The sequence below is a fragment of the Cucurbita pepo genome, chromosome LG09 (assembly GCF_002806865.2).
Source record: "Cucurbita pepo subsp. pepo cultivar mu-cu-16 chromosome LG09, ASM280686v2, whole genome shotgun sequence".
NCBI lineage: Eukaryota > Viridiplantae > Streptophyta > Magnoliopsida > Cucurbitales > Cucurbitaceae > Cucurbita > Cucurbita pepo.
In genome coordinates this window covers 9,379,948-9,400,573 of record NC_036646.1, presented here as the reverse complement: position 1 = coordinate 9,400,573, position 20,626 = coordinate 9,379,948, and the positions used below count along the sequence as shown (strand labels likewise).

Genomic DNA, 20,626 nt, shown 5'->3' with positions numbered 1-20,626 from the left:
TTTGCCTTCGGTTCGACTGCCGCGGCCCTCTATTTATATATAATTTCTTCTTTCCTTGCTTTTGACCGTTGGAGGCCCAAAAGAAAACCTTCTTCGGAAAAATGGGATATCTGGGCCAGGCCCATTTACACTTTTGATGTGAATTATTGTTAGCATTTCCCTTGTCCGTACTACTTTTGAGTTGGTTGTTCAACGTTGGGAGAAGGCCCATATAGGAACCGTTCCCAGTACGTCCCCCGACCGTACGTCCCCCGACCGACACGCAGTGACCCCCTCTCACCGCAGAAGCAGCTCGAGCAGTCCACCAACATCTAACAAGGTTCAAGTCTGGGACTCATGTCCATCCCTTAGAGCCAATCCTTTTTCCGATGTTACAGATCTATTTTACCGACTTTCCTTGCCTACGTTGTTCCATTGACAAGAGGCTATTCACCTTAGAGACCTGATACAGTTATGAGTACGACCAGACGTGGGAGGCACTCAGTCCTCCAAATTTTCAAGGGTAGTCAAAGATGCATCTGACACCATGCAACTAGCCATTTCCAACCTGACACTAATCATTGTTTTTTTATTATTATTATTTTAAGGAAATTATGGTTTTTTTTTTTTTTTATATTTATGGTATTTTTTAAACATGACACTAACAATTATGTCCGTGAAAAAAAAATATTTTTAAAAATTAATGATATTTTAAAGTTTTTAAAAAAAAATTAAGGGTATTAGTATATATATATATATATATATATATATTTTTAGTTTAAATATAATTTTAAAATTTCAAGAATATATTACCTCCAAATTAATGCAATGACATTTTTAAAAAAGGTATAAATTAATATTTTTATTAATTCAAACTACATTTTATTTTACAACTTTTTCCACCGCCCATGGACGCTCGAATTTCAACGCTTAGGAGGTGCGTTCGATTAGTCGTTTGAATTTCGACTGCGTGTCATGATTCTACGCTGCCACGTGGACATTGTAAAAGGTTTGGACGGTGTCGTTTTGGTGCAGCTTTTGTTTTCGGAGGTCCGACGACGTGGACGGCTTAGAGACAGAAGAAAGTGTTTTGGGATTTTACGGACTTTTATGTTCAGTCAATTTCAGTCTTTCATCTGTCCATTGAAAGTAAAGTAACATACGACAATTGAAAAGCTTTTGAGTTTTTTTTTTTTTTTTTTTTTTTTTTTTTTTTTTTTTTTTTTNTTTTTTTTTTTTTTTTTTTTTTTTTTTTTTTAATAATATTTTTCTTTTTAAGTTTATATGTATTTATATAATAAATAGGAGTGTTCATATGACCCGATAACCCGACCAATTCAAACTACCTAACTCACAAACTAAAAAGGATGATTAGGTTAGATTTTTTTTTCCGACACTTGTGTTGAATTTCTGAAGAATAAAAAATTCGGCTTGATTTTAATTTGAAATTTTTTAGATGGGTCAACCCGATCCACTCGAAAATAGAATTAGAACCCACGTCAACTTGTTCTTAGTTTTAGTTTAAATATTAATATAAATATTAATTTAATCTTAAAATTTAAATTATGTTAGGATAAAAATTATATATAATACAGAGACCCAATGAATATAAAAGGATTAGTTAATTAATTGTTTTATTGTAATTAAATAAACACAAATTTTAATTGTTTTTTATTTATTTATTTATTTTTTAGAAAATGGGTTTGTTTTATTATCAATTTTTTTATCACCATATTTCTTCTTTTATGAAGAAAATATTTTAATATTCATTCAAATTTCCAATAATAAAAAATAAAATTTGAAAGCATATTTAAAGAACAGATAACGCCAAGCTAAAAATAAAGTATATTAATATGCTAAATAATGAAATTATATAAAGTACGTTCAATTATTACATTTATATTTTATTACTAATATAAATAATGAAATTATATTACTAATATATATATATTAGATAAAGAAATCCTCGTATCGTACAAATGCAATTTAATTAATATTTATTATTATTATTATTTTGCGTTCACTTATTTTAATTAATTTATTTCAACACTATGGTTTTGTTGTCTTTCAATGTAACCAATGGTTTGGAACATTCTTTCGCCAGCTTTTTCCACATATAAAATGCATTATTTATTTATTTATTTTAATTAATCTTTAAGGCTACTGGACCAAAATTCTAGAACATTCTCATTGGTCCGTGTTTAATATCAAACAAAAAAGGACACTTCCGATGTTTTGTCCTTTAGTTATTTTATTAAAGTAAATAAATGGTTTTGGTCTTTATTTATTTATTTATTTATTATTATTATTAATCCGTGTTTATATTTAGATTCTATCAATTTTAGTCTTCTTTTTATTCCCTTTTTTAACAAAAAGCAAAGTTTCTAATAAATAGTTTTAAGATTTATGCTTTTAATTGGTAATTTTTAATATAATAAATACGAATATTAAAATTTGAACTTTAGAGAATAAACTTATTTAAGTTACTTTTTATTTATTATTTAGTTTTAATTTTACCGTACAAAATTGTCTAAAAATGATTATTCATTTTAAATTAAATTAATAAAAATACACTAAAACTTTGCATTTTATTGAAAAATATTTTTAAAAAAATTCAAAATTTTTAATAATATCCTTAAAACATTAAAAAAAATTAAAAATATCTTTAAAATTAAAAAAATTCAAGAAATATCCTTTTTTTTTTTTTAATATTTCAAAAATACTTTTGAATTTTAAAAAGTTTAACCCTACCCTCTAAACTTGTTTGAAAAAGTAAAGGAAAAAGAAATATTGTTAATATTATATTTCAAAAATACTCGTGAACTTTAAAAAATAATATTAAAAGTTTAGAGATAATTTATGAAATGTAGATTGACGATTTTCGTTCATATATCATTAATATAATTTTATTATTATTATTATTATTTTTATAAAAGCGAGTATTAATAACACTTTTAAAACTTCATAAATATTTTTTTAAAACACCATCAATACGGTTTTTTTTTCATTTAAATTTCATTTAAATTTATGAGTATATTTTAAACTAAAGAATAATAGTATTTTTGGGATTTTTTTAGTTTAAAAATATTATTAATTTTTTTTAAATTTTAGAGATATTTTTTTAAATAAAATATAAAACTATTTACTTTTTAAACAAAAAAGATTTATTATATAATTTAAAATAAAATGAAGTATTATGTAGTTCTTTTTATACGGAGTAAATATCATAACATGATTTTCTATCTTTTTCGTTTTACGTAAATAAATTTATAAAATAAAATACCAATAAATAAACGATAAACAAAAATTAAAAATCAATTGCTAAATGGGTTTGGTGGGATACGCACCAAAGGTATAGTGCGATTACGTTGCATTCCAGTGCTAGCAGCCTCTCCCACTTGAATTATATTCAATACCTTTTTTCTTTTTATTTATTTATTTAATTATTATTATTTTGCATATTAACAATTAATCAATTTTCAAAACATTCTAATCAATAGTATCTCAATGCTAAACATTTTTTTTTTAATTTTTATAATTACAACAAATACGAATTATAATAAGATATTGATAGACGATTTTTCTCTATATACGGACAAATATATATATATTTTTAAATTTTTTTTTAAATAAAAATAAAATATTGTAAAATTTTATCGGAAAATATATTTTGAAGTCGAAGGCTATTAATATATATTTTTTTCTATAATTTCCTTTCAAAATGAAGGTAAGAGTATTTTTTAGATTTTTTTATTTTTTTAATTTAAGAGTATTATTCAAAATTTAAAAAATTTAGGAATATATATATATATATATATATATATATATATATATATATATATATATATATATATATATATATATATATNTTCGTGAGGGGCCTGTCGTGCTCCAGACGTGCCTCCATACAGGGGCCCACGTTTAATAAAAATAGGGTTAAAAATACTTTTTTGGTTGCTTCTTTTATTTTAAATTTTTTTAAAAATATATCATTTTTAGGACTTATTTCTGTTTTATTAAACACTCCAATCTCTAAATTTAGTTAGGATATTTTCTATAAGTTTATTTGAAATATTCTTTAACTTTTACATAAATAATTATTCTCCATCAATTTTTCCATAAATATTTTGAAATTTAAAATATTATTATTATTATTTATTCAATTTTGATAGGACTAATTTTAAAGTTAATAATTAAATTTAATACGAGTATACGTGAATTGAGGTGAATTTTTTTTTTTTTAACCAATGTAATTTTCTTTTGTTAATTGAATCGGTGATCCAAACAACTAAACTTAACCCAATATTCAGTTTATATATATATATATATATTAATAATTTAGCCAAATATTTTTCACTTTCACTTCAATTAAAATTTTATTTTACTTAATATTTTTTCAGTTCAACACTAAATTGAATTAAATGAACAAATTGACGATCAAATTTCAAAGAGTAAGATATAAAACTGTAATTAAAGTCATTAATTATTGATTTAATTTAATTAAATCTTTAATTAAAATTGATTACACAATTAGATTAAAAGGAAATTTTAAATAATTAAATTTGATATCGTTGGACCCTTTATGAATCCAAAAAGTCATTGCTACACCCACGTCGGCTCTTGTTTTACAAACGTGTGCGCGTAACGAGAAAAATAAATAAATAAATAAATAAAATAATAATAATATTATAATATTATAATATAATAAAATACATAAAATAAATAAAAATAACATCAAAGGAGGGAAGAACAAAGAGCATGTGAATATAATTTTATATTTTAATATTGGAGTCAAGATTTATGAATAAAATATAATGACTCAGGTCAATCATTGTTTGTAAGATAAAATGCAAAATTTTATTAAAATTATAAATTTTTTTTCTAATAAATGCATATTTCATGTCATAAATTCACTGTTAATAAAGATATTATAAAATAATAATCATGCAAAATTTGCAACATAAAACATGTTCATAAATAAATTAATAATAATGTATATTTATCTAAATTTTTCTACTCATTAGGATGACGGATCATATGACACGTACACGATTGACTTTGGATGCTTCATCCTTTGACTTGCCATGTTGATGATTAGTTGACACTAACGACAACGATCTTTATTTAAAATTTGTTGTTTTTAGATCACTAACAAATACACCCTCGATCATATGTGAGATTTGAATCGATGAACTAGAGATGTTTGTTAAACTCGTAAGGCTAGTGTCTTGCAGGGATCCGCCTCGTACGAAACGAGAAATCTCCGTTTAGATGAAGAACGAAGGAGGGAGTCAGGAGAAATTTCTTACAGTTAGATAAATGAGGCCGAGACTCGGACATCGATTATATTCCCTATTCTCGTTCATTAAACTCGTAGGGTTGGTGTCTTGTAGGGATCCGCTTCGTACAAGACGAGAAATCTCTGTTTAAATAAAGAAATGAGGAAGGAGTGGGGAGTGATTTCTTCCCATTAGATAAATGAGACTGAGACTGGGAAAATGAATTATATTCCCGTTCTCGTTCATTAAACTCGTAGGGCCAATGTCTTGTAGAGATTTGCCCCTTACAAGACGAGAAATCTGCGGTTAGATGAAGAATGAGGGGGGAGTGAGGAGAGATTTCTTATAGTTAGATAAATGAGGCCGAGGCTGGGGACATCGATTATATTTCCCGTTCTCGTTCATTAAACTCATAGGGTCGGTGTCTTGTAGGGATTTTCTTAGTACGAGACGAGAAATCTCCGTTTAGATAAAGAAATGAGGAANAATAAAATACATAAAATAAATAAAAATAACATCAAAGGAGGGAAGAACAAAGAGCATGTGAATATAATTTTATATTTTAATATTGGAGTCAAGATTTATGAATAAAATATAATGACTCAGGTCAATCATTGTTTGTAAGATAAAATGCAAAATTTTATTAAAATTATAAATTTTTTTTCTAATAAATGCATATTTCATGTCATAAATTCACTGTTAATAAAGATATTATAAAATAATAATCATGCAAAATTTGCAACATAAAACATGTTCATAAATAAATTAATAATAATGTATATTTATCTAAATTTTTCTACTCATTAGGATGACGGATCATATGACACGTACACGATTGACTTTGGATGCTTCATCCTTTGACTTGCCATGTTGATGATTAGTTGACACTAACGACAACGATCTTTATTTAAAATTTGTTGTTTTTAGATCACTAACAAATACACCCTCGATCATATGTGAGATTTGAATCGATGAACTAGAGATGTTTGTTAAACTCGTAAGGCTAGTGTCTTGCAGGGATCCGCCTCGTACGAAACGAGAAATCTCCGTTTAGATGAAGAACGAAGGAGGGAGTCAGGAGAAATTTCTTACAGTTAGATAAATGAGGCCGAGACTCGGACATCGATTATATTCCCTATTCTCGTTCATTAAACTCGTAGGGTTGGTGTCTTGTAGGGATCCGCTTCGTACAAGACGAGAAATCTCTGTTTAAATAAAGAAATGAGGAAGGAGTGGGGAGTGATTTCTTCCCATTAGATAAATGAGACTGAGACTGGGAAAATGAATTATATTCCCGTTCTCGTTCATTAAACTCGTAGGGCCAATGTCTTGTAGAGATTTGCCCCTTACAAGACGAGAAATCTGCGGTTAGATGAAGAATGAGGGGGGAGTGAGGAGAGATTTCTTATAGTTAGATAAATGAGGCCGAGGCTGGGGACATCGATTATATTTCCCGTTCTCGTTCATTAAACTCATAGGGTCGGTGTCTTGTAGGGATTTTCTTAGTACGAGACGAGAAATCTCCGTTTAGATAAAGAAATGAGGAAGGAGTGGGGAGAGATTTCTTCCAGTTAGATAAATGTGACTGAGGCTGAGGAAATGGATTATATTTCCTGTTCCAGTTCATTAAACCTGTAGGCCCGGTGTCTTGTAGGGATCTGCTTCGTACGAGACGAGAAATCTCCGTTTAGATAAAGAAATGAGGAAAGAGTAGGGAGAGATTTCTTTCGGCTAGATAAATGAGACTGAGACTGCGGACATGAATTATATTCCCCGTTCTCGTTCGTTAAACCCGTAGGCCAGTGTCTTGTAGAGATCCGCCCTGTACAAGAACGAGAAATCTGTGGATGAAGAAAGAGGAGGGAGTGAGGAGCGGTTTCTTCTAGTTAGGTAAATGAGACCGAGGCTAGGGACATGGATTATATTCCTCATTCTCGTCTCCGTCCCGACCTAATTCTCTGCCTGATAGACATCTCTACGAGAAATAATTAATCGAAGCATAATTAAAATATTTAATAAATTAAAGTGATTAACCTAATATGGATTAAATAGTTAATATTTATTATAAACTCAGCTATGAGTAGAAAGGATTGAAGAGGAACAAGAACGGTGGAGGCGAGAGAGAGTTGGGCGCCATATAAATAGACGCTATAATTATTTAAGGGAAGCTGGCTTGTCTTGTAGTTGAACAACTATTTAAGGCGTAGTTTTAAAATGCTTCAAATTCAGTCTTCAAGGGACCCGAAATACAGCGAAGTACAAAGAAGCAAAAGCAATCTTTCTCTCTCCATTTCTTTCTTCGATTGCCTTTGTGAACAGTAATTGCTTGAGGTTGAAACTTTTGGAGGTTTGTTCTGCTGAAGAATGCTTGGATTCTTAGGGTTTCACTTTCTCTGTTTTGAAGATTGACTTCATTTGAATTGAGAATTGCCGGAGCTTCGGTGTTTAATGGTGAGATTTTTTTTATCTGTTTGCATATTTTCATTTCCTTGCGCGTGATTTTCATTTGTGATGTTTTTGGAAGCTGCTTCGAGAACTGTGTGAAACGGAGGCGAGTTCTTCGATTTTGGATACTGGATGTTTTCTTGGAATTCAAAGCTTCATCTCTTCTCATTTTAATGTATTCTGCATAGATTTTTGGCGGAACTTTTGCTTCATTCTTTTTGAAAATTTTGTCTGCGGTTCCTTTCTAATTTGAGTTCGAGTTCGAGTTCGTGCTTTGCATTTCCATGTTTTGATGAATTTGTTCATATCTGAACCTCTCGATACTTGATTTTCGGCAGTTTTCTGGTTTTTCTTCTTTCACGCTCTCTGTTCTATTTCCGTCTCTCCTACTTTCTCGTCTGTTTCTTCTTTTCACTTTTAATTCTCTATTACGGTATGTCTCATCAATACAATAAACGTCTCGATAGCGAATGGACGAAGATTATACGTATACGTGTTTGCTTAACTTTGATTTCTTCAGCTGTTGCTTGAGCTTGCCTGAGTTTCCTTTGATCGCAGTTTTTTTAGAAGATTTTGCTCCTACTCTTTGAAGTTTCTTTGATTTTGTTACTTTCTCTGTAGGTTTCCAAATTTTGTGAAACTAATATTCTGTGATTTTCACATTTTCGTTTATAAACTATGTATTTGCAGAATCGGTGCAAGAGGAGGAATCCGCCTTTCTGACCAAATCAATTGTGCCATTGCCGGATCCGCGTCTTGATTATATATTCTTCTCGTTGTTAAAGAAACAAACGACAAAAATGTAGGTATCAGAAAAAAAGCTGCAAAAGGCAACTGTTGCGTCTCATGCTTTTCATGTGACTCTTGTATTCGTTTTGATTTAAGCTCTTAAATATTTCTTCATTTTAAATCCTTTGAACCGATTTTGTTAAGAATCTGCCAGAAGTTTGACTAATTGAGCACGGATTTATATTTTAAGGAGTTCTTGCAATAAATAATTTGATTTTCAGTCAAAAAGTAAAGACGAATGAGGACGAAGAACTATTGTTAGTATTAGAAAGGAAAGGACTCGCACTAAAATTTGTGGACAGTTTTAAGAGTGGCTTGTATTACTCGTGAATAACCTACTACTTGTGCTTTGTTAGTTGGCATTTATTAATTTAATTTCTGGCTTTCTTGCTGCCAACTGGCAACCACTCTTGTGAAATTTAGTTCTTTGCTTCACCGATTTCTCATCACCAGCTCATTTGTCTCGTTTGATCTATACCTGGACTAATTTGATGAATTGGTTACTTATTCCATATGAATGTATAAAATGCGTAAAAGTTCAGACTAATGAATAATCTTTGATATTGTGTGGGCAGAAATTTCATATCTGGAGATATGGGATGCCTAGTATCAAAGCCGGCAGATTCTGGTGGAAACAGGCGGAGGCCGGGAAACATTGGGGAACTTTCTGTCTATGTTCCTGGTCTGCGCATTCCTAAACCAGTAGATTTCTCTCTAACACTTGGTGATCATCTATCCAAAAATCTGGTTGAACGTTTATCAGCTCTGAGAACTCGTATAGTTGTAATGGCTGGCCAGGAAGGTCCAACAATTACTAGAACGCGGAGAAAAACTGCTACTCAACATGGTTAGTAATAAAAATAATTTATCCTCTTTACAACTGTGTATTTTCTCTTCTTTTATTTTCCTTTTGATTCACCAGATGGTACTGTTATCTTTAGGTGGTTCAACATTAGCTGATCTTCAGCAGGCTCTTGAAGATTATTTGCCCGTTCTTTTGGGATTAGTTAAAGATGGTAAGCCAAATTTTAGTTGATTATGACTGATGTATATGTCTCATACGACAATGCCTAAGAATAGTGTTTGTGTGCTCCATATAGGAAACCAGCTTCAACACAAAGTACAATTTGCATGGATTAATCAGGAGGATGATTTGGAGGTTGTCGTAACAGAGGAATTACTTGATAAATTTTGTTGCCTTCTCGTTAAAATAATTTCGTCTTTGAAATTTATATAGTTTCCTAAGGATTTCTGAAAAACAAGCCTAGAGGAGATTCTACTATTCTAATAATACTTAATGTTTTTGCAGGAAACTGCCATGTCCAACGCTTGGTATGAGGTGCTATCAGTTTTGCACTTGATGGCAATGCTATCTTTGTCGCAGGCCAACCTATTACTTCTTCCTAGAACATCTCCTGATGGTTATCAGCCAAAAGTATCAGAAGGTAATTTTCTGCAGAATGTTGTGAGATTGTATGATATGCTTAGGCCTATAGTTTTCTTTTTCTTAAAAAAAATTTCTATGACCTTTAATGCACAATGCATATATCAAATGGCCTGTACATTCAAGCATTGATAACTAATGCATAATGCATATTTTTTAATTTACCAAGATTTTGTTTTGATTAACCTATATCATGCTATATTGCAGACAAGAAGTACTTTTATAACTAATGCATAATCATATGGCATATTAGTTGCATTCATTTCCTATAAATCTCTCACATACATGCAAGGATTTCTTACTAGAAAGTTAATTCAGACGACCATGGAATAATAATGTTGTGTGATTTTATTTTCTTAAATGAAAGAATTTTTCGTTTTCAGTAAAAGATGTAATTCGAGCTGAAAAGATGTAGAAAGGAACCGTGTAGTTCACTATCTCTCATGCCTGCCAATGAGTGGTCTAAGTCTGCATTTAGTTGTATGTGAATTGATGTATGGTCACTACTGTCAAAATGTGGGAATATTTCTGTGTATTAGGACATGGAATTTCTATTTAATGCAGACTGCTATTTCCAAGATAACAGGCTTTCTTCCTACTTCATTTAACCTTACACTTTTAATTCCTTATTACTAAAAGGCAGTTTTTGTTCGCCCGCAGAGAGTAGGCGAGCTTCAATCGACATATTTGTAAAGGCTGCAGGATATTTGGATTGTGCGGTTAGACATGTGCTTCCTCAGTTGCCTGCTGAATTCAGGTCTGTAGATTAATAGTTTTTGATAATCTTAACATTGTTACCGTCCCTATTTATCTTTGATTTGATACACAAACATATCTTATTAATAAGCATATCGCGCAAGATTTAGTTGGTTAAGTATCCTCTAAACCGAAAAAGAAGCAGCTATTTCCTAACTGAGAGCCACCTTCACTAGCAAAATAACTCCATCTTCAACTCTATTCTCAAAAGAACCTCTTGTTTCTTTCCAACTGAGAACCGATTGACCTTCAGTTTTCTTAGATGTTTGCATCTCCAGTTTTATTCTTGCAATTGATCACGTCTGCTACTGTAGGAGAAATCTACCGGTGGACCTTGCTGAAGGAGTTCTTCGAGGACTTTGCCTGCATGCACTTGGACAGGTACTATGTTTAGAATGTCGTAACAATGGGCTGCCACATGATTAGATGAATGTCGTAACAATGGGCTGCCACATGATTAGATGCACTTTTCCTTTTTTTTTTTTTTTTTTTTTTTTTTTTTTTTTTNTGAACCTTTTATCAAAATATATCCATTGTTCACTAAGAGAACTAGCTCGATCAACTTTGTTTCAATCTTTACCAAACAATTTAGTGTTCAAGAACCAAGCTGGATCGTGCTCAGTTTTTTCATCTATGTATAATATTAACTTATAAGTTATGCACTTTCCATTACTTCAACCTTTTCATCTGCTCATTACATTCCATTCCATGAACTCGGCCATAGGGAGTTGATATTCAGCTAGGAATGGCTATTGATAGCACCAAAGCAACTCTTGCTGTGAAGCGAAGGCTTGCATGTGAGATGGTAAAATATTGGCAGCAAGTAAGTTTGTTCTTTAATTTATTACACTATTTGGTTATAGATTACTATACAAATAACTATGGAACGTTGATTTCTATTGACCGAGTTAAATGTCATTGATCTGTGTTTCATCTTTTTAACTATAACGATCAAATGATGATTACTGTAGCTGCATATATTCTGGTACAAATCCCAGCATTGGTAATTTTCTGATTCAACAATGACACATTAAACATTAAATCCTATCACATTCATAGAGTTCATTTTAGTTTGTACATTGCGTCTTACTATGTACATGTAACATAGAGATTTGCATTGAAACATTGAAACAAACAATGATAGAAAATTGAAATGATAGGATTTGTATTCAATAGTTTTCGGATACTTCGTGTCCACATAGTATTCCATTTCCAAGCATCTTAATTCCATGTAAACATTGAAACAAACAACCCCATAGGAACTTCACACATGCCACAGCCAAGTATGTTCGGATTTCGGTCGCCTACCATGGAAAGTAGTGTGTGTCTATCATTGATAGGGTCTGTTAATTTTCTTCCCTATAACTAAATGACTAGCTCCTTCATGCTACTATAACACCGACGTGAGCTACCAAGCGTTCTATCGGTCAGAAATGAAGAAAATACACAGGACTAGGCTCGATTTCTATCCTACATAAAATAGAAGCAGATTCTAGAATGCTGAAACCTTTTGACCTATCAGATCATTTGCAAATGCGTTCATTGGATCAGATCCAATAAGCTGCCCCAGTTCCAAGTAGTTAAATTTTACTAGAATTAATTTCCCAATTCATGTGGAAGCCATCTGGATGTTAATTACTCAACTAGGTTTGTTCATGTATTGACCAATTTTATTTTCCTAAAATACTGATTCAGAATCGGTTGTGATGTGTTTGAAACTTTGTTCTCTATCTATTTGTTCAAATAGCAGCAGCTCATATACTCTGATTGTTTTACAGGCCCAAGATAACATCATGAACCAACCCTTGTCAAATGGTTGGGGAGAGAAGCACCGCCTCTTTGTTAAATGGAAATACATCGAAGCAAAGGTATGCTTTGATATTTATATCCCAACTACACTTCGTTTTTTCTTTTTTAATATTAAAACATAAACAACATTGATTAATTAAAAATATAAAGATTACTTGTAGCTAAATATGACATTCCAAAAGTTATTGAGATATAAAAGTCCACTTATAACAAAGTATACCTGGGAGTATCAATTAATTAAATATTTCTGTTGAATCTTTTGCCCATTTCTTGCTCTCTGCTGATTAAGAAACCTGGGACCGCATTTTACTTGAAAATTTGATCTTGGTTCAAGCCCACCGCTAACCGATATTGTTCTTTCTTTAGTTTTCCTTTTTGAGCTTTCCGTCAATGTTTTTAAAACACGTTTGCTAGGGAGAGGGGAATGAAGCATTCTTTATAAGGGTTTTCAACCGATGTGGGATCTCACAATCCACCCCCTTCGGGGCGAGCGTCCTTGCTGGCATTCGTTCTCCTCTCTAATCGATGTGGGATCTCACAAGATATTTGCATCTTTGGTGCTTATCTCGATTTCCAAGTCTACAACTTTGTTATGTCATCTATAACTATAATTGATACCGTTAATTTAGGACAGTCGGCTAAGTTAGTACCGTCAGTTTTCATAACCTAGCAAACAGCTATCCAGAACTAAGTTACTAGTTATCTTTGGTTTTCTTCAATCATAAACAGGCTGTAGCATATTATTATCATGGATTGATACTTGACGAGGGAAACACAGAGAAAGCCCATGGGATGGCGGTAGCCGCATTGCAAGCGGCCGATGAATTCTTTAAAGAAAGTAAAAAGGCATGTGACGCATTTAACTCCGCTTCTCCATTATCAAGGTACTTCGGTTCTGTTTTTTCGCTGTTCTCTGTTAGCACTTTCGTGACATGATTCTAACTTTTCTATCATTTTTAAAGTTCATATTGTTTTGAAAAGTCAAAAGAATTTCCAACCAATGTCATTTATAAGGTTTGCGTTAATATATTTACACTCGTTTTATTTTGATTTTCATACCATCAAATCTTTTGTTTAAATTTGGCTTAAAAACTTTATCTTTCCGTTGAAATTTTTTATTTATGCTGTACAAAAATTTTAATCCTACTTAAAATTTTAAATCAGATTTGATATCATGGCAAATACACTTTCGATCTTTGAAATTTGAGATTAATTTTTATTTGGTCTCTAAATATTTAATATTTAAAATTTGGTCTCTAAATATTTAAAATAAATTTGATATTAGTTTCTATTTGGTCTCTAAATATTTAAAATTATTGCCTTTGGTTCTGGAGAGTTGAATTTAGTTTCATTTGATCCTAAGTATTAAATTTAGGAGTTAGTTTTGATTTGGCCCTTGAGATTTCTATCTAAAGTGACATGTTTGGTTTTTGTTTTCAAAGTTTCAAATTGATTTCTAATTAGTCAAATTGATTTTTAATTATCCTTGAAGATTGAAATTACTTTCTAATTAAATCCCAAGTATAAAAAATAAAATATATGTAGGTCAGTTAATGCCAACTTTACCATGGACCTTATGGACCTTTTAGAAACCAATTATGGACCTTTTAGAAACCACTTTTGAATTTGAGGGAACAATTAGAAATTAAATTCAAATTTTGGGTACCAACATAAATAGAACCCAAATTTAGACCTTTTAGAAACCAATTTTGAATTTGAGGGAGTAAATAGAAATTAAATTCAAATTTTGACCCAACATGTCACTTTTAAAACCTCAAGAATCAAATAGAAACCAAATTTAAATCTAATGGACCAAAAATGTTAGTTTTAAGAAGACAATGTTTTACCCAACCAATTTTTATCCAATGCAATGCATAATTTTGTAGCACTCAAAAATCATTTACTTATTTTGCACATGAGAGAGCCTAAATGTAATAATGAAAATTGTTGTTATAACGATTGCATTTCCCATGCAGAAATCCGCCACTTTTTGGAACCATGAAGTATCTATCAGAAAAGATTCCAAAAGATGCTTCAAGTAAAGTGCGGATAAACCGCGACTTGTACTCTTTCCAAAAGTAAGTTTCTGTTGAACAGAAAAACTTCATTTTACCTCTTTTTTAGTTAAGACAAACCAAGCCAATCATTTTGCATTGTAAATTAACCAATTAACCAATTAACCAATTACAGAATCGTTGAAACTGCACCAACGTTGCCCGATTTTGCCCTTGCCCTGAAGCCAGATGAATTCCAGCTTCCTGCAGTGGATCCCTCATTCCATGAGGAGAATATAAACAGAGGACAAATTGCCTCTAAACAATTAAAGGGAGATCAAAGATAAGTTATTGTGCACATAATTACTACGTTTATACAGGACTGAACCGACGTGATGCTCAAAACGGTGTGTAATTCCAAGGGAAGGCTCGTCATTCTTCAATTGTGTGTATCCATAAGTCCTGTCTTTTACTTCCCCTTTTCCATTTTTTACTTAATAAATTCATGTTTTGTGTCTAATAAATTTTTAATATATTTAAAAAATTTAAACATTTTCTGGTCTATTACACATAAGAGCCTAAATTTTGAATAAGATCAAGAAAAGCTAAAAAAAACTTGATACAAAACCCAATAGGACCTAAAATTGAAAGTTTTAAATGGCCAAGCAAACACCTTTTAAAATTAGAAACTCAAATCTCAAAATTCAACAAGTAATATGATCAAATAGATAAACATAAAAGTTTAGGACTAAACTAATAATTTAATCTTTGTTTTCTCTATATAAAAAAACCATAAAACATATTTGATAATGTTTTCTTTAGAAGCAATATATATATAAAGAAATTTTTAGTTGGAGAGGGAGAAAAAGTAAGAAATTTTATTAACAAAGAATAGTCAGAAAGTTTATAAAGAAGGAACACAAATTAACTAGCAAGAGTAGAAAAGTTTGATAAAAGTTCTAAATAGAAGAAAATTCTGTGAAGAAAATTTTTGAAGTGAGAAAAAGAGAAAAGTGAGGGGAAAAAGAAAAAGAAAAAAAAAAAAAAAACAAATTTTAGAAGGAAATATGTTAAGGAGGAAAACAGAGAATGTGTCCAGAAGAAAGTAATATTTTGATAGCATAAACCTAATTTTTTAACTCATCCTTTGGAAAGAAGGAAAAAATAAAATAAAACGTGCGTCCGATTTCAAAAACATGTTTCAAAATTAAAAATAAAACTGAAAATAGACAAACTTCATCAAACAGTCAATTATCATATAAGCACCTTGTATTTCCATCTGAAGTCATCTGGAAATTGGTTGCTGCCCCAACACAACGTATGCAACGAACCGTGAAACGTTTGCAAATGTCTGACTGAAATCATATGCGAAGTTAATGTGCAAAAAACAGCATATAATGTTGATAAATAATAAGTGAAACACAAAGTTATAACTTAAAAGGCAGTGTAGATAAGTTACAGATCAGTATCCAGTATGAGATACACCAAGGGGCGTAAATTAGTCAAATGGACACCACATAAGCAAACAATAGATAAACTAAAGATTTGCAGCCAAGAATGATAAAAAAAGGTCACAGAAAAACTGACCCTATGAGCCAAATAACGCCCAGTTTTCTTCAATGATATACTTTTCATAGCATATCGGACTTGTGTGGCATACTATCCCTCTGTATCATTTTGGTCATCATCTCCTTCAGCTGACTGCTTTTGCTTTTCCTGTTCCTCTACAAGACATTGAACAAGAAGAAAGTTCATAAAGCCAAGCAAGCACGGAGCTCAAACATTCTGTAACTTCAGAGTTCCACATAACTTTCTACCATTTTTATGATTCATTATGATAATTAGTCTTGTAATAAGGGTATCCTGCATCGATTTGAATATAATCAAGTGTATAAGACATGTCCATTAAAGATTTAGTTTCAAATCCTTTACCTTATATTTGTGATATAATGTTCTTTTGAAAATAATTAAATAGATAAGCTACCGGCCAACTAAAAGATGTCACAATCTTTGCTACAGCTTTCAATATCTTCATGAGTTAATCAGTATATATAATGTTCAAGATTAGAGGGTTATGGTTTAAACTGGCCCCATTCTACTCCAAGCACCACCACTTCCCTCGATACCTAGAAACCCCCCAACTTCAGGCCAAAACTGAGATTGAAGACTCTTAAATCATAAGACCCACAACTGATGACCAAATACAAAAAAGAAAATTACAAGAAGCGTCTGCAGATCAAATACTCTAAATTAACCTTACTGAATTAAAATAACTCCAACAATATATTTTATTTCATGCCAGAATTCTTTAATCTATATGCTAATTGACTGTAGATATCAGACAAACAAACAAATAAATTTCAATTTGTTAAGTCCAGTTACACTACCAAATGAAGCAAGTAAAAGAACGAGAATAGAAAAGTGACTTATCAAGTTCGTATAGACCTCAAATCCAATATATCTACTCACCCATAAGCTTATATAATGCTTTCTGAGTACGTCTTTCAAGCTTATCAAGCTTCTTCTGCACATCCCTTCTGAGGTCCCAGTTTGGTTTTTTTGGAGCAATATTCACAAATGGGTCCTGTAATTTAGCCGATGGAATTTAGTTAACAGATTAATATCCGAAAATAGTCCAGTTTTAAACACACACACACACACACACATATAAGTCAAACTGACAAAATTACCTCTTTTAATTGTGGAGGTTCAGTAGCAACAGGGTCCTCAAACTTAGGCAATACAGGCGGGGCAAGCTTACCCTCCTGGAGCTCCTTATCATGAGGAACATAGTTCCGGAATTTCATACCAAGATTACTGAGAAAGGATAATGTAATAGTGAATCAAGAAAAAAAAAAAAAACATCAATTTTTTAAATGAGTTGGCAATGACATCAAACTAAACAGATATTCAATGTACAAAAGAATGCCATTTATATAGTAACACATTTTCCCCTTGCAAGGGACAAATCATATTGAAGGTAACCACCAAATGTATCCTAAAAGATAAACTAAGCTTAGGTATGCCGTATGTCGCCATCATTCACATCACATTATCATCATCCTAAACTCTACAAGCACAAATGTTATGAAGAACTGGACACAAAACAAAAAAAAAAAAAAAAAAAAAAAAAAAAAAAAAAAAAAAAAAAAAAANCTCATTGATGGGCGGATACTTTTATGAACATGCTTCACATGCATCATGTTAACATGAACTTTGCAGCTTAGTTTCTAAAAGGACCTATTGTGGCAGTTTATGACTCTAGTCTGCAAACATAAAAACAAAACTTACTAAAGAAAGGAAGAAATCTTTGTCTTCACTGCCATAATAATGCAAATACTACTACTAAGGCTGTCAATTGTAATAAGTCCCAAATCAAGTTCTAGAGAGCTTGGCACACTGATCACACAGCATGCAAGTTGTCTGTGTAACATGTCCCAGGCCAGATTATAGAGGAACTTGGCTCACTATGCCAGCATGTAAATTCAGCATGGACTCCCACCATAAAATAAACGAAAAAAAAAAAAAAAAGAGATAGTCAAACTATGGACACAGATAAAAGGGGCGGCTAAAGAAAGAGGAAGAGAAAGGGAGTGATAGAGGTTAAAATAGGAGGTAAAAAGGTCAGGCAATAAGCATAAAGATTAATGAGGGTGGTTAAAGGCAGAGGAAGAAGGACATCGCCATTCCTATGAGGAGACAGAGATTCAGAGTGGGTAAGTATGATGAGATCTACTATTTTCTCCTCTTCATCTACTCCACAGTGTTATTTTCTATGGAATATTTGTTTTGTGGAGTCTCAGTCTCAAGGAGCTATGAGTAATAGAACTTTTTCTGTAGACTGATGTAGCCTAAATGGATTATTGTGCATGAACTTTCTCAATTCCATTCACGTTTCTGTATTCTTGAAGATTTTTATCTATAGATCGTAAAGGAGTAGAAACATAGTTTAGGAATCTATAATTTGAAGAGGATATCATAGATTGGATCTTTCAAAGCACAACAAAGGAGGATAGAGAGGATATTACAGTCAGAGAAATCAAATTGAAGCTACCTGTACTATACAAACCTGCTTACAAGTAAAGTGATCCACGAATAGAAGAAAAACATTTCAAAATTTCAGCAATATAATCATTACTAGTATTCGACTTACTCGAGAAATTGAAACAAAAAATTTCTAGAAAAAATAACTTCTAGTACAGCAGTTTATCTTTGGTGGAAGAAAACGATATACACTCACGTTTCTTCGGTATCTGCGGCAGCGCCATTCTCTTTATCCTCTCCTCCAGAAGTTTTCTCATCTGGAGCGTTTAACAATTCCTGAGCAGCTCTTAGAGCTCTCAATCTCTCTTGACGTGCTGCAGCAACTTGTTCGACGGAGTCTTCTTCAGTAGCCATTGCCTATTGTACGTAAAATATCTGATAAGAAAAGAACTAAAAATCACTCTAGATTGTTCTCGATAAAGAAAGTATGACTAAGAAATCGCAAAATGGAAATTGAAGAAAGACTAAGGTATTACAAGTCATTTGCAAAGTCATATTTCATCTATTTAACCTTCGAGATAGCCATAGCTTACGAAAAATCGTCACAAGGAAGCGAAAGAAAGAGTAGACAGCGGCAGGAGCACCACAAAGAAGGCGGAAAAGCAAGAGAAACAATTATACTCGCAAGATACTTGCAGAAAAACTCGAGAGGAATAACAGCTACAAGTCATTTGCAAAGTCAACACTCAATATTTCATCTAATTAACCTTCGAGATAGCCATAGATGACGAAAATTCATCACAAGGAAGCGAAGGAAGAGTAGACAGCGGCAGGAGCAACACAAAGAAGGCGGAAAAGCGAGAGAAACAATTATACTCGCAAGATACTTACAGAAAAACTCGAGAGGAATAACAGCTTTCTTCACAAAATTGCACTCGCAAGAGCTGCTTCAGAAGCTTCAAGCAATGGCAGACGAGAGAAAACGTAGAGTTTCTGGCGCAAAAGCCCTGGCAGTAGAGAGGAAACGGAGAGTTTCTGGCGCAAAAGCCCTCTGATACTGATCTGGCTTACTTGACATCAGCTATATATACCCGCCCCGGATCCATGAGGCCCACATTACAATCGGATCCGCTTATGAAAATTTATTAAGCTAAATTGTATAAAATTAATGATCAAATTTGCATTTTTATTATTATTATTTATTATTTTTATTTTTACCATTATTCTTTTAAAAGCTTTAATAACTTTTTTTTTTTCCAAACTCGTTTAATTTTTTCGTCCTTTGGTCGAAAGATTTCTATTTTAATGGTAATTTAGAAAAGATATTTTTAAACAATTGATAAATTTTTAAATAATTTAGCCATTGAAGTACATATTTAAATTTTATTTATAATTATCGAAGGAAATAATTGGCACTCAAACAAATAATTTATTTTCTTTGTATCGAATATAATTATTTTTATACATCTATTGTATACTAAATTGATAATTTGGTGTTTTATTAGAGAAAATAATAATAATAATTATATATCTAATAGATATGTAATGGCCAAAACTCACCGCTAGCAGATATTGTCCACTTTGACCTGTTACATATCGTCATCTACCCCACGATTTTCACTATTTCTGTCATCTACCTCACGATTTTCACTATTTCTGTCATCTACCTCACGATTTTCACTATTTCTGTTACATATCATCATCTACCTCACGATTTTTACTATTTCCACCCCATGTAGGATCTCATAATCCACCTCCTTGAGGACTCAACAGGATCTCATAATCCACCTCCTTGAGGACTCAACATGCTCGCTGGCACAGTATCCACCTCCTAAAGGACCCAACATGCTCGCTGGCACAATATCCACCTCCTTGAGGACCCAACATGCTCGCTGACACAGTATCCACCTCTTTGAGGACCCAACATGCTCGCTGACACAGTATCCACCTCTTTGAGGACCCAACATGCTCGCTAACACAGTATCCACCTCATTGAGGACCCAACATGGTCGCTGGTACAGTATCCCCCTCCCTTGAGGCCCAACATACTCAGTGACACACTATCCACCTCCCTTGAGGCCCAACATACTCAGTGACACACTATCCACCTCCCTTCAGGGCCCAACATGTTTGCTGGCACAATATCC

General features: G+C 32.1%; 2 protein-coding genes across 6 annotated transcripts; one reads left to right on the top strand and one right to left on the bottom strand.

Moving 5' to 3' along the window:
* The first annotated feature begins 7,461 nt into the window (after positions 1-7,461).
* LOC111802201 lies at positions 7,462-15,047 on the top strand. The gene is made up of 13 exons (XM_023686471.1): positions 7,462-7,709; positions 8,394-8,505; positions 9,068-9,339; positions 9,434-9,508; positions 9,593-9,651; positions 9,802-9,937; positions 10,597-10,693; positions 11,007-11,073; positions 11,417-11,515; positions 12,471-12,560; positions 13,231-13,385; positions 14,478-14,579; positions 14,692-15,047. Exons 3-13 carry the CDS (start codon positions 9,087-9,089, stop codon positions 14,840-14,842), a joined length of 1,284 nt encoding a protein of 427 aa, XP_023542239.1. The 5' UTR covers positions 7,462-7,709; positions 8,394-8,505; positions 9,068-9,086; the 3' UTR covers positions 14,843-15,047.
* LOC111802202 (coiled-coil domain-containing protein 12-like) lies at positions 14,672-19,539 on the bottom strand. Of its 5 annotated transcripts, XR_002816231.1 has the most exons (7): positions 19,371-19,539; positions 18,736-18,914; positions 17,186-17,312; positions 16,965-17,079; positions 16,083-16,219; positions 15,762-15,850; positions 14,672-14,759 (listed from the first exon to the last, which is right to left on the bottom strand). XR_002816231.1 is itself a non-coding variant. In XM_023686474.1 (5 exons), the coding sequence occupies exons 2-5, from the start codon at positions 18,891-18,893 to the stop codon at positions 16,155-16,157; spliced, it is 465 nt and encodes a 154-aa protein (XP_023542242.1). In that variant the 5' UTR covers positions 18,894-18,896; positions 19,371-19,530; the 3' UTR covers positions 15,896-16,154. The 5 variants fall into 5 exon arrangements, 4 of the variants coding, with proteins under 4 accessions (XP_023542242.1, XP_023542241.1, XP_023542243.1 ...); XM_023686474.1 differs by lacking the exons at positions 14,672-14,759; positions 15,762-15,850 and having other exon boundaries at positions 15,896-16,219; positions 18,736-18,896; positions 19,371-19,530; XM_023686473.1 differs by lacking the exons at positions 14,672-14,759; positions 15,762-15,850; positions 19,371-19,539 and adding an exon at positions 19,176-19,201 and having other exon boundaries at positions 15,896-16,219.
* Positions 19,540-20,626: the final 1,087 nt, after the last annotated feature.

Bases quoted from the DNA above. Each gene is read 5' to 3' on its own strand.
- LOC111802201 (XM_023686471.1), top strand. From the start codon at position 9,087: ATGGGATGCCTAGTATCAAAGCCGGCAGATTCTGGTGGAAACAGGCGG. The intron at 10,694-11,006 runs GTCTGTAGATTA...CTGCTACTGTAG, and splicing joins CAGTTGCCTGCTGAATTCAG to GAGAAATCTACCGGTGGACC. The intron at 11,516-12,470 runs GTAAGTTTGTTC...ATTGTTTTACAG, and splicing joins TGGTAAAATATTGGCAGCAA to GCCCAAGATAACATCATGAA.
- LOC111802202 (XM_023686472.1), bottom strand. From the start codon at position 18,893: ATGGCTACTGAAGAAGACTCCGTCGAACAAGTTGCTGCAGCACGTCAA. The intron at 17,313-18,735 runs GTGAGTGTATAT...ATCCTTTCTCAG, and splicing joins GCCGCAGATACCGAAGAAAC to TAATCTTGGTATGAAATTCC. The intron at 16,220-16,964 runs GTGAGTAGATAT...AATGTCTTGTAG, and splicing joins AGCATTATATAAGCTTATGG to AGGAACAGGAAAAGCAAAAG.